The 14,344-nt window shown below is 40.4% G+C and overlaps 1 protein-coding gene across 5 annotated transcripts in view; it reads left to right on the forward strand.

The window, feature by feature from the left end:
• Positions 1-14,344, forward strand: part of STXBP6 (syntaxin binding protein 6) — a 244,853-nt gene that overhangs the window by 69,360 nt on the left and 161,149 nt on the right. For 4 of the 5 annotated variants that reach the window (XM_034994192.1, XM_034994188.1, XM_034994189.1 and 1 more), the window contains one exon: positions 4,425-4,613. In XM_034994192.1, coding sequence (XP_034850083.1) covers positions 4,460-4,613 — 154 coding nt within the window. In that variant the 5' untranslated portion in view covers positions 4,425-4,459. Of the gene's footprint in view, positions 1-1,071; positions 1,115-4,424; positions 4,614-14,344 lie in introns of all 5 variants that reach the window. The other variant, XM_034994193.1, reaches the window with a different exon arrangement.

Below are 14,344 nucleotides of genomic sequence, written 5' to 3' on the forward strand. Positions count from 1 at the left end.
CTAGCACTCTTCCTTATCTCCTGACCACAGAGGACAAGTGTCCATTCCACTCCTGGAAACCAAAGATGTTAGTGTTGGAGGGCAGAACATCTTCCATCTGTACCCTTTACTTACATACTTCATCTGCTGAATCCTGAGGTCATAGGAGTTTACAGCTCCTTCTCTGAAGGTTAATCTCATTTCCTGGTTACTTGTGGGGGTGGAGGGCCCCCACTACAGTAGCCACGTACTAACAAAAGTGGATATGGATTAAGTGGCTTACAGCAAGAAGAAGATAGATAGAAAAGCCCTGGGAAAGATTAAACTGAGATTAGTTTCTACAATTACCACTTAAGGCAGCCAGCTGCTTTGACTTGCAAATCATACTGTAGGTTGGTTTTTGGGATGGAAAAGCTTTGTAATTATAGCCTATAGAAGCTGTAGACCAGGAAGAGAAAAAACTTCCATGGTATTGTAGGGGAGGAAAACTAATTTTCCTTCTACCCTTCTGAGTTCTTAGCTGAGACTCCTATAATAAAAGAGTAATAAGAGAAAAACAGACGTGTATTAGCACCTATACCTCATAGATGCTTGGGAGATACCCAGGGAAAAATGAGTAACTCTCTGAAAATCCTTGGAATTCAGGATTAAATACCATCCCAATAGGGAAAGGGGAGCAGGGATGTAGGCCTCTTAGGGGAGAGTAAATAACTTTTAGGAAAGATTGAGGGCACCCTTAGAAGAACACATGGAGAATATGATAGTTTGTTAGAAAATCTGTCCTGGGTGTGGTATCCTCTTCTAGTCTCCTCTCCTGTGACAAGTGTCCATCTTCTCTGGTTGACAAAACTCTTGGATAGGGGACTTACTGAGTTCCTTTTAGAGGATCTGTCTTCAGGCAAATGAGGGGAGTTCAGACAAAGCCTGGGCTCGCATTTGCTGTTTTTCAAATGCCTTCAGTTCAAAATAATCAAAATACTGAAGTGGCATATTTTGGGGTGGCATGTCCTGCTACCTTCAGCGCAATGTAGATTAGAGTATCTGTGGTCATTGGCAGACCACTGATGCCGTATTCATCTTGTTTTCTTATAGTGGGGTCCCAGCCTTGGGCTGAACATTGATTTACCAACAAGAGGTAAGACCTGATAAAGCTGCTTGCTTGAATCAAGAGAGAAGATCCTGTACCTCTCATCCTGTATTCTTTCCCAAGAATACATAATGACCTTTCCATCCCATAGTTCCTCATTAGGGTGTTGGCTTTAAATTAGGTGGCAGGGTAGCTGCATGAGAACCAGTTAGAGAATCGTTTAAAACACAAATTCCACTGTACATTCCCATTCCCAGGATGGTGTTAAAAACATACACACATGCATGCAATCACATAGGGCTGCTAATATCATTGTTCTGGACAAAAACTTTTGACAGTTTCCCATAGAATGCATCTAGTAATCTCCTACTAGTGAGTTTCCTGAGGGTGAAGTCTATAAATTCCTCATCCTGAAAACAATACAGAGCCTTTCATAAAATAGACCGTGTATCCATATTTAGAGAGTTTCATACCATGAATGAGGAAAAAGCTTTGGTAAAGTTGAGTTTCTCTTTAGACAAATCCCTTCTGGTATGGATGGCTACATTTACTCAGTTTCTACAAGCTCAGAGGGTCTTTTATTTTTCATACTATAGTAGGAGAATTAATTAAAATTTTCCATTTTTAAGAGTTTATTATGATTCATGCACCAGAATAAGAGATTTGCATATACTCTTCCATTTAATTGTTTCAGTAGTTCCATGAGGTGGGTGAAGATCTCTCCCAGTTGCAGTTAGTAAACTAAGGAGTCTGGAACTTTAAGAGATTTACCCAGTCATATGTAGGTCTTCAGTATTGCTGCAATTTGAACCCGGGTTTGTTGTGATTCCAAAACCTGTGCTTAGTGAAGTTACTGGTTTTATCTTTCCTGTTATTTGTCATGTCTTGTTTGTTATTGTGCTTTGCTACTAAATATCAGTAGATTAAAAAGGGGCAGGGGGAACATGAGTGGCACAGTCGGTTAAGCATCCAACTCTTGGTTTTGGCTCAGGTTGTGATCTCAGAGTCCTGAGATTGAGCCCCCTGTCAGACTCCACTCTCACTGCAGAATCTACTTGAGATTCTCTCTCCTTCTCTCTCTGCCCCTCTCCCCATGTGCTCACACACACACGTGTGCATACTCTCTCTCTAAAATAAATAAGTAAATCTTAAAAACAAAAATAGTAAAAGGTCATTTCCATTTCTTAACAGTTTCTCAAAAGAAGAACAGAATTTTCTAAGAGTTTGGTAAAACATGCATGCTCCTTTTTTTTTTTTCTGGCAAATTTTACACAATCACAATCAAATGATAGCTTTTTATTTCTTTTAACCATAATTTTAGAAAAATGTGAATCCAGGATAGGAAAGCAAAAGCCATACCCAGTTGGAAAGGCACCAGTCAGAGAATGCCTGGTGAGTTTGGGGATATGACGTGTTTTCTGCGTTGCTTATAGAATGTTGGAAGCTGCTGTCCTCCTGCTGGCTTTCTCTCACATGTCCCCAGAGGGTGAGAAGTGAGAGGCCTTGTTTCTCTCTCTTTTTAAAAATGTCCCTGTGAATTATAACACCCTGCCTAGGAAAGTCACTGGGTAAATCGTGGTGGGGGGAATTCTCTTTGCTAACTTCTGGGAAATCACAGGGTATCAGTTAGTTGTCAGCACACTGAAAGCCAGGCCCCCTACACTATTGTCATAATGTTCTCAGCCAGGATTAAGAACCTGGTGGTAATGATAAAATGTCATGATCAGAGCACGAGTAGATCTGGGTAGAACTCTGTAATATGTAGTGGAGATATTGGTGGATATAATAAAAAGCAACACTTTGTATTCTTTATTCTTGGTGCCACTAAGAAAACCTGTTCTGTAACAGAATTGAAACTAGGAGAAATTTTTTTTTTTTTTAAGCCAGAGGAATGCTCTTTTAAAATATATCTCTTTCCTACAACAAACTTGCTGATGGATAGCTATCTTGGTGTATTGTTTGTGAATCTTGCATTGGGAAGGATGATCCCAGGTTTTCCCTCATAAAGCAAAACCTTTGATGTAGTCAGCAGTGAACTCCTGGAGAACAGAGACCACGTCCTAAGTATTTCTCGTATCTCTAATACTGAGCCTAGAAATGGCACATAGTAGGTGTTTGCCAATTGGCTCAATTTTACAGCAGGCTGGCCAACTCTTTGAGCTGCTGTTTCCATATATAGCTGTGCTGTTGATCCATTTGCAGGCTCTCTGAATACTTGGTACGACGACCCACATGGCCAACCCACAGACTCTGTCTGCACCTCTAGTTCTAATGTGTTAGTTAAACAAATGTTGGTTACCGATTAAGACATAGACCATGACCAGGATGATGGGATAGAAAACGTTTACTTGAGTTGCTGTTGAGGTTTTTGGATGAAAGGGTTAAAATTCAGACTGATCTTGAATATAATAGACACAAATAAGCAGAATTAAGACCATTAGGGAGGTATAACTTCTGGAAAACTAAATATACCATGGGGACTGTATATATGTGAGTTTGGTAGCAGGGAGAGGAGGGACTCATTGTGAGTCAGCAACATACTGCTTTATCTTCCTAATTATTGGGCAGACATTGCCAGTTACCCACAGGAGCATAACATGTGGGAACTGCTGGGTAACATTTCCAAAATACTTAGCATTAGTCAGATATTTTTTTTAGAATTCTGTGTCCACTCTGGCTGAAGAAAAATGTGGAGAATTTGTCAAGGGTCCAGAGCATGGCAACTATATGCAGAAGAGTGCTGGAAAATAGGACCCACTGAAAGAGGCTAATAAATAAGGATTAATTATTTAGCGTGATCCAAAGCAGCTAACGGGTGATTAAATTAATGGTCTTCTGTTGCATGTAGGGTTATTATGTAGAAGATGATATAATTATTTCCACTGTGAATAGAATTAGGGAAATGGATTTACGTTAGAGTTAAAGGAGATTTTGAAGGAGCATAAAGAACTTCGTGACTTTAAGGATTGTTGGGTAGTGGAAAGACTGCTCAACTGGAAATGTGAAACCATGTTTCTTATGGAATAGGAATGGGGGTGGGTACTGCTCGCCAGTTACCTTTAGGTGCAACTGGGGTAGAGATTGATGAACTTTCTAGGTAACATTTCGTGCTGTTTATTTCTCGTTGCATTTGACATTTTCAGTGAGTACATCAGTATTCCCTTCTTGTTTGTATTTTTCACAGTTAATACAAATGGGAAGTCCTTGCTTTTAATGATTCTGCAGTGCGTTTCAAGCAAGGGAGCGAGTTTAAACGACAAATTGAAAATTACTTCACCTACAAATCATCTTGCCACTTACTCTGTTAGGAGCCTCACCATATTGTCAATTCAACTTGCCTTTTCCTTTTCTTCTTCAGAAAACTCGCTGTGTGCCCTCCTCAGTTATTCTACAATGAGTGCCAAGTCTGCTATCAGCAAGGAAATTTTTGCACCTCTTGATGAAAGGATGCTGGGAGCTGTCCAAGTCAAGAGGAGGACAAAGAAAAAGATTCCTTTCTTGGCAACCGGGGGTCAAGGAGAATATTTAACATATATCTGCCTGTCAGGTAACAAAAACCAGACATTGAAATATTAAAACAGCTTCATTTTAAAACATTTAATTCTCAGGGGTCCAATAGGGTCATAGACCCAGCTTTTGTACACATCCGCTCTCCCACTCCTATTTCCTGTTCTCTGTTGTCTTCACCTGATCCTTATTTACTAGTGGCACCTCTACTTTTGAGGTTGGTTTGTATGGGAAAGGTTAATGAAGTTCAATTTTAAATGTATTTTCCAGTTCATTGAGTGTTTCTGCTAAGGGTTTGACAGATTTGTTCGTCCAGACTTTCCTTCATGAAGACATTGATGGAAAGTGGGTTCTCCTCTAGGATTTTTTGTCTTAGAATAATCCCTGGTCTTTGGGTAATTGTCATTACTAGCAACCTGAGTTTCAGTGGCTTTCTTTTTCTTAACAGTTGCCAGTAATCAGTAATAGTTTGTCCCAAGATAAATATCAACACCTATGGAATGTGAAAAAGTAGACACAGCTCCCAAATCATTGCTTTGCCTGACAGCTATTCCCTGTCAGGAAGAGGCATCTGTTCTTTTAAGCTTAGAATTTTGTTGGATTATTTTTTGTCTTCTGCTTGTGATTGTAGATGTGTGGGATTTACTGTGGATTCATACCAAGTTTTTGAGATAAAATTTGGATAAGTTTTCCATGGAGTTGCAGTGATGCTAATCTGAATACCTGGGGCATTTGTAACAGATCTGATAATAGTTATCTTAACTGGGCAATGAAAGGATTAAGCTTACCTTAATTCATCTTTTCTTACTTCCTTCATTTGTGGCTTGGGAATAAAACTTTATTTTTGGACCCATTTTTGGATTTTTTTAAAAAAATAAGCTTCTGATCATTTATCAGAATTCATTTCAGTGTGTAGATAGGTTTGTTCCAGAAAGAATATGTAAAGATTAAAGAAAAGAAGAATATGTAAAGATAATAAGACTGTAGCTTCGTTTATTTTATTTATATTTGTTAAAGATTTTATTTATTTATTTGAAAAAGCGAGAGAACACAAGCAGGGGGAGCAGCAGAGGGAGAGGGAGAAGCAGACTCCCTGCTGAGCAGGGAGCCCGATGCCGGGCTCAATCCCAGGACCCTGGGATCATGACCTGAGCTGAAGGCAGATGCTTAACCGACTGAGCCACCCAGGGGCCCCTGTATCTTAGTTTATAATAAAATGATAACATAACCTTTTGGTAAGAATGTCTTTTCAGTGATTAGGAGAAAGCTTTTATTTAAATGAATGTGAGAGAATTGACCTTGAAATATTGGTCTTTCTTTCTGAATTCCAAATAAGGTTTAGATTAGTAAAATTTGGTTATAATTGGAGGACATTTGCATCCCCTAGCACACTGGGCAGTGCTTGGCATATAATAGGGCCTCAGTTAATACCTAATGACTAATTGAAAGAAAGAAGTAGCCTTTCCTGATTACCTTCCTAGTATTTTGTTCATGAGATTCAGGTCTTAAAAATATCTTCATATTCTTGGGCGCCTGGGTGGCTCAGTCATTAAGCGTATGCCTTCAGCTCAGGTCATGATCCCAGGGTCCTGGGATCGAGCCCCGCATCGGGCTCCCTGCTCAGCGGGAAGCCTGCTTCTCCCTCTCCCACTCCCCCTGCTTGTGTTCCTGCTCTCGCTGTCTCTCTCTGTCAAATAAATAAATAAAATCTTTAAAAAAAAAAAATCTTCAAATTCTTAAATTTCAATTCTAGAGTTTTACTTGCACCAATAATGAATAGAATGCATTAACAGTAAATGTTTGTGTATGTTTGGGCTGAGCCGAACATGAGCTGAGTAGGGACCCATAGTGATTCTCATTTTATTAATTTTTATTCGGTCTGTGTTTCATGGAGATTTCTTGAAGATGGGCAGTTAAAGAAAAGGTGGATGGTCTAGAAGTCCCTAGAGTTTTGCCTGGTACATACCTCTAACTGGAAAAGACTACAGTCCTGTCTGCATGTGAGGCATATCCTGCTGTCAGCCTATTTCTGATCATGAAGTCTGCAAGAGTGAAACAGGGACTCTGCCTGCCTGTCTCGGAAATAGCAGAGCCATTTCTCCTGCCATGGGAGATCCTGACCCGGACTTATCCAATAACTGCATTTCCCTTGCCGATTACCCAGACTTCACGTTTAAAGTTTGAAACTATGAGAATTGCTTTTTCAGAATTCCCTTCTAATGGAGGAAAATTGTCCTGATAGTCTTTTTCCTTTGCATGGATTTGAACTGCAAGAGGATAGGTTGATAAAGTAGATCTGACATTTAAGCGGATGGTTTAATGGAAGTTGGGGCAGGAGAAGGCCAGGCCAACTTTGACCCCCAAGTTTTTTGCATTTTGATTTTTCTTCTCATTGAGGAGGGAGCAGCCTTCTTTATCTTCTAGCTTATGTGAAGCTTAGAGGCATATTGGTCACATCTCTGATAAGGTAATATTTTAATCAACAAGTAATTAATTACTCAGATACTTATTAAGTACTTTTTATGTGCTGAGCACTCTAGGCACAGAGCATACAGTTAGGAGAAAAACCCATGAAACTTACTTTGTTTGATGGGAAAGGAGCAGTAGACATTAATCAACTAGTTATTAAAATAAATATGATTATTAACTGTGAAAAGGCTAAAAAGGAAAAAATGCAGTGATGGGAAAGCATGTGTGAGGAGAATTTGGCCTGGCTGGAAGAAGCCAGAGCTACGAGAAAAGTAGAACCTCCCTGGTTCTGAAAAGAGATTGTGTATGAGCCACGAACATTAAGCAGAGGGAAGGGCAGCCTCATTAAAAGACTACGCAGGATTTTGAGTTGCTCCTTTTCTCCTACTCAATCTAAGGATGACCTCTTTGTAGCTCGAATCGCATAGGCGGCTGCAAAGTGGAAGCAGAGCCCTGGAAGGAGAGCATCTTTCCTGATATTAGTGTGAACCACCAAGCTTTCTGGGAGGCCAGGCTCTTCTGCTCTTGCGATTTGCCTGATGCAAACCAGCTCTCCATTTGGAACGGGCAAAATTTGCTCAAATTAGGGCAATGTCTGCAAATAGTATTTAACCATTTTTCAAACAGAAGGAGTTAAATTTTTTTAAGGGAAGACTATCCCAGCTTTCAAAGCTTGCCAACATACGCATGTAAGCATGGGTATTTTATATATCCGGTGTCTTCCTGATTTTTGTGTGTGTGGATTTCACCACCACCACCACCCCGCCCCCAGTGTCTGGCAGAATTTAAAATCTGTGAGGTTGAGGTCTGTGATCATAAGAGTTACTATTTTTGGAGAGAATTGCATATCCTCTGAAGGAATCCAGAAAGATGCTGGAGCAGGGGAAATAAGATTATCTTTCTTGGGTTATTTAGCCATGATTGTGTAAGGAGAGAAATAATCTCTGCAGTTCATTCACGGAGCCCCAGGATAGAATTTTAATGTTTCTCACTGGACTTCCCAAATGGCGTCTTGAATGGTGTGCAGACGCTTATGTACTGACGTGCTTTGGTTTATTTGCATTCTTTTTTTTTTTTAAAGGTTGTTTGTTTTTTTTTTAAGATTTTATTTATTTATTTGAGAGAGCACATGAGAGGGGGGAGGGTCACAGGGAGAAGCAGACTCCCTGCTGAGCAGGGAGCCCGATGTGGGACTCGATCCCAGGACTCCAGGATCATGACCTGAGCTGAAGGCAGTCACTCAACCAACTGAGCCACCCAGGCGCCCGGTTTATTTGCATTCTTAAAGCCTGGGGTTTCCACTTTTTTTTTTTGGCAATGGCTAACACTAAAAAGACTGACAATACCAAGTGTTAGCAAGCATGTGGAGCAATTTGCCCTCTCACGCTTTGCTGGTGGCAATGTAAAAATGATATAACTGCTTTGGTCAACCGTTTGGCAGTTCTTTGTAAATTCAAACATGCACTTCTGACTCAGAGACTCTAGTCCTAGGTATTTACCCAAGAGAAATAAAAACATGTCCACATAAAGACATGTACACAGAGGTAGATAAGTCTTATTTATAATAACCAATAATCAGAACTCAGATGTCCATTGACATGTGAATGAATAAACGAATTATATTCTGTGCAGTGGAATGTTCCCTAAAGAATGAATTACCAGTGCATGCAGCAACCCATGGATTACTCAAAAGCCTTATGTTGTATTAAAAAGAAAAGGAAGAAAAGACTACATGCTGTATGATTCTATTTATATGAAATTCTAGAATGGAAAGAATTTAAGCTGTAGTAACAGAAAGCCCATTGGTGGTCGACAGGGTTGGGGTTGGGGACTGACTATAAAGAAGCATGAGGGGATTTTTTGCAGTGGTGTAAGTGTTCTATATGTTGATCATGGTGGTGGTTACTTGGGTGTAAACATTTTTCACAGCTCTTCAAAATGCATGCTAAAAATGGGTATCTTTTATTATATGTAAATATATCCCACAAAGTCAATTAAAAAAAAAAAACCTGTTACAGAGTCACTAGTTGGATGATTATAAGAGTTTCTTGACCTTATCTCTAGCCTGCTCTGTTAGGAGGACAGAAACTAACCTCTCCTTTATACAAATGAGAAGTTATCCTAGGTGGCCTTTTTGAGCCCTCAGACAGAAGCAGGTATGCATCATGTAAACCTGAATTTGCATCAATTGGATCTAAATGTCAGTGCTTTCTAAGCACCTTATAGCACCTGGCACATTGCCAAGTACAGATACACTATCCACTGTGCTTAAATAGAAGATGTTATTTAAATCTGTGGTTTACTACATACCTGATTATACTTTAGACTTTGAAACTTAGAACTGTTAACTCATTCAAAGTATAAAGCGAGCCCCACCCACAACAATTTCTACAGTTGGTTGCCCCCTCCATGATATTTGGGTCCATAAAACTAAACTGGAAACATACTAAGAAATTAAAAAGCAGTTTATTATTAGAGGCCAGTTATCTACTGAACATTCCATAATTTCTTAAAATCTATTTTCCTGATCCTAAGTGGATAAAAATCTTACCTTGGCTTCTACTCATTGTCCCCATAAAAAGAAGCGTGAAGAAATTTTAATTTTTGTGATTAATACATTCTTTTACATATTTTCTTGAAACAAAATCTTAATCTTTTGAAAATGATTTCAGATTTTTAGAGAGCAAAATTTTTTTATTTAAAAAACAGTTCTGAATGGTCTTTGGTGAAAAAATTTATGTAAATGGATCCCCGATGGAAGGTAATGATGTGGGATGGGAGCCTAGAACCTGGCAGTACTGCTCTTTATCTCAGTGGCTGCCAATCCTAGGTGTTCCTTAGAATCACCTTGAGAACTTTTCAAAATCTGGATCGTGCTACTACCGCAGTCCTAGGGGTAGTGGTAAAACATACTGTATTTGGAAAGTATTATGCTGAAGATACTAAAGCTGAGATTGAGAAGTCTTCTCGGTCTGCTTGACATAACGATACATTCTTGGTACTACATTCTATCCCAAACATACTTGTTAGTCTCTTTTGTGTTGACTGTCCATAGTCAAACCTCTGAATTTTTCTGGGCTTCACTTTATTCAACTGACAAGTTCAAAAGGTTCCTTTGGGTTCTGAGTCTGAGGATTTTGAACTCCTTGGAAGTTTTATGCCAGATCTTATTCCATACATGTCATGTAGGGAGAAATTCAGACTGTCAATAATCCAAATGGACACTTAAAGCATTTATGAGGGTTTGAGAGCATTCTTTATAGGTTGTTACTGGAATTGGGGTAAGCAAAGTTAATTGTAAGTGATCTGGCATAGAAAATTTTTTTTAAGATTTATTTATTTAGAGAGAGAGAGAGAGAGTGAGCAGTGGCAGGGATGGAGGGAGAGGGAGGAAATCTCAAGCAGACACCACACTGAGCGCAGAGCCCAATGTGGGGCTCAGTCTCGCAACCCTGAGATCATGACCTGAGCCGAAATCAAGAGTCTGAAGCTTAACCAACCTCACCCAGGGGCCCCTAGAAAGAAATTCTTTTTATCCACTTTCTAATTCTGACTGGTTCTTATCACAAGGTCTCTAAATATTAGAAGAGAGAGAAGGGAAGAATACAAGACAGATGAAATTTGACCTTGATAGGAATGGTTTATTTAGGAATGGTGAATTGACTTTCCAAAAAGTTCTTATCCAGGATAATGAAAAAATCCACACCGAACTCAGAGGTATACAAATGTATTCACAGGGAAAGAAGAAATACAAAGCAAGTATAATAATGATATCTATTTATTATTCTTTATTACAGAAGTAGTAAATATTACTGAAACTATGAATCTTTCAGAAAATTATGTAGAAAAAATAAAAATCATTTGTCTTGTTTGTATTATTTGTTGTAATGCCACTTAATCCTCACAACATTCCTGTCTGTTAGGTGGTATGTTCTTCATTTCACAGATGAAGGGACCAGTGTTCATCAAAAGTCATGACATCCCAGCTTCACCATTTTGGGAGTGACAGACTGGGAAATCCAGCCAGTCCTTTTTACCCAACTGGCCATGGTTGCACTGCCCTAGCACCTCATTTCTTCTGACTTAGGTCATGAAAGGGGTGTGCTATAGAGAGGGCCATGTTTTAAGGAGTAGATTCCTCCCTAACCCTTCAAAACTGATAAGACATTGAACAGTTTTGACCTACACTGTCTTATCACTTGTGAGGTTATTGACTAATAAACTCTCCTACATTTGTAATATGCATCTCTTTATTAGAGAGATTTGGCATATAAATCCAGCCATAAAACCTTAAGTCGCTCGGGGCGCCTGGGTGGCTCAGTCGTTAAGCGTCTGCCTTCGGCTCAGGTCATGATCCCAGAGTCCTGGGATCAAGCCCCGCGTCGGGCTCTCTGCTCAGTGGAAAGCCTGCTTCTCCCTCTCCCACTCCCCCTGCTTGTGTTCCCTCTCTCGCTGTGTCTCTCTCTGTCAAATAAATAAATAAAAAATCTTTAAAAAAAAAAAAAAACTTTAAGTCGCTCTAGAAGACAATGCAATAAAAAGTTATTTCTACTACCTTGATTATAATTCTTTCTAGATCCTCTTTTATTTTATAAAAATGCAGTATCCTGTTATACTTTCAATGGAGAATTGGGCTCTTTTGTGTATGTGCATAGACATATTAGATGAAAACGTTTGTAACAATAATCCTTGGTTAGGTGGAGTTAAAAGTAGGGAGAGGGTTTTCTGAAATGTCCTCTGGCCACAAAGATCCTGCCATGCACTTATCACTTGATTCAGTGCGTAGTACAGTCAGGTTGGCACCAAGCCCACCTTTGAATTAGTGGTAGTAATAATACTAGTAGTAGTAATGGTATTTATTGGGTTCCTATATCATGCATGATCCCTTCTGCTTTACATATATTAACTCATTTAATCCTTACAGCAGTGTTACGAGGTAGATAACAGTACTGTCTTCATTTTGTAGATGAGGAAACTGAGCATATAGGAGGAAATTATCTTGCCCAAGATCGTCAGCTTATGAGTTACCAAACAGGGATTTGAACCCAGGTAGTTTGATTGTGGATCTGTATCCCCTTAGCCACTGTGCTCTCCTCCCACAGAAGAATTTTATGAGAGAGAATTTCCCAAACCAGACCTCCTTTCTGTCCCTCCTTCCACAACTTTAGTGATAATCCTGTCTTGGTATTACTCTGCCTTCCTACAGCCTTGGTTGGTTTCGGCTGGATGGTGACGGTCCTATACGCCAATACCCGGACTGTTAAGAAAGCATATCAGAATGACAGTGGGTGTGTTTGACTCTCAGAGAAAATTCGGAGAGGGAAATTCTGAGAGGCTCCTGACAGGAACACTGCCATGTATGAACTTGTTTTGTTCAGTTATGTAATAGAAAAAAAGTGGATGTCTGAACATTTTTTTAGAGCCTCCTTGGTGGTTCTAGAGCTCTTCCTATGAAAACTGGTGGTAATAATATTTGTGTCTCCTAAAGCCTTGTGAATAGGACATTCCAAAAATGGATAACTAAGCCCTTAACAGGTATTATCTCATGTAATCCTCACAGCGGTCTTGTGATGTGGCTTCTGCTTTGCAGACGAAGTAGCCAAGGTGTCAGGTGGGTGAGTGCACGGCACAGGGCCCGGCAGCTGGAGAGCCCACGGCACAGGGACAGACGTCCGGACGTCTGGGCCCATGGCCCTCCAAAGTGTGCACGCTTTTTAATTTGTTTTCCAGGACAGGGCTCGGTCTGAGAAACAGAACTCTCCCCTTCCTTAAAAACAATGTGACAGCATTCCTTGAGCAAAGTGTTTTAATCTCTGAGGGTTTAGAGGATATGCTGTCAACCACTTGAGCTTTTCTAGTGGTTTAGCACGCCAACGGAGTTTTCTTTTTCCATTCTCTCATGTATGCGTTCCAGTACTAAAGCCAGATGGAAACAAGGGAAAACTCTTGACAGAGACTGGTGCCAAAACATTTCATTTAAAAAGGAAACTCCATCTGTGTGCTCTTCTACCACACAGCCCACTGTTAAGAGCAGGAATCTCACAGCGGAGTCACTTATGTTCAATTTGATTAATGTTGACTGATGGCAAAGGTAAGAGCAAGCATTGGTTAGGGCGATTACAAACTGAGGCAGCTCTGCTTTCTGGAACATGGCTGGTAGGCCGCTGTCTACCTGGCAGCAGCCACCGACCAGGAAGGCAGGGTCTGAATCCATGCAGATGCCCTCTTTGGTGGTGGTGATTGTCTGAGTTGCCGCTTGTAGAAGTTGGTGCTCTTTGCTGTTACATTGCAAGTTGAACATCATCAGGATTTCATGTATGGGTCGTGTAGTCAGACACACTCCAGGATGCTGCCAGTCACTGCTACTCCCTGCTTTCTTCTATCCCCAGCTGTACAAAACACAGGCTTCGGGGTAAGACTGACAGAGGGGGAAATACTGGCTGTATTAGCTCTTTGAGACTCAGTTTTCTCATCTGTAAAATGGAAATAATATCTATGTCCCCCCAAGGGCTTTTAAAAGATGAACTGAACAATATCTGTATGTAAATAAGGCCTGATACATGGGAGGTCTTCAGCTTTATGAGCAACGTTATTATCTGGACATTAAATGGGACACCCATCTCTCCTGCCATACAAAAGTAATTCATCTGCAGTTTTTTTTAGAAAACACATTAATACACGTCTGTGACAGGCTTCTGTGACCCATGTCACAGAAGACAGAACCACAGGAAAGCCCAGATTTGTCTTGGCAGTTTCCTCCCTCACCTTCCATATTTTTTTTCCCTTTCCCTCTCAAGCTTGCTTCCCCCTCCCCTCTTTGTCCTATCCCTGCCAGGGAGCTCACGGTCATCCTGGCTCCCGATTTCTAAACCAAGCTTCTCTTAATTCTCTGTGTTGCAAAATTATTCTGCACCAGCCCCTGCCAACCTAGAAATGGAGTGGGCAGGGTGGGGGGCACATCACACTTGTGTTTCTGGAAGTCTGAAGATTTCCCCTCTGATTTCATGGGTGTTTGTGCCTTACTGGGTATACTGGATGCTGAAGTCGTTGTGTTTAGGACTCTTTATCCAACTTTGTGGGGAGTTAGAACTGGCTTAGTTGATGGAGTTCCTGTCCCTGAAATGGGAGATGTTATTTTCCTGCACCTATCTTCATGGGATCAAAAGAAAATTGGAAACAAAATAAACCAAAACATTCTCTGGGGTCAGTCAAGTGCACTTTAAGCAAACAGCAGAAGTGGGAGAGGCTGGTACAAACGCCTGTGGACCCAGCTTTTCAGCCCAGATCAGGTTCTTATTTGCC

This window comes from Mirounga leonina, unplaced genomic scaffold (assembly GCF_011800145.1).
Source record: "Mirounga leonina isolate KUSES-001 unplaced genomic scaffold, KU_Mleo_1.0 Mir_91, whole genome shotgun sequence".
Classification (NCBI taxonomy): Eukaryota; Metazoa; Chordata; class Mammalia; order Carnivora; family Phocidae; genus Mirounga; species Mirounga leonina.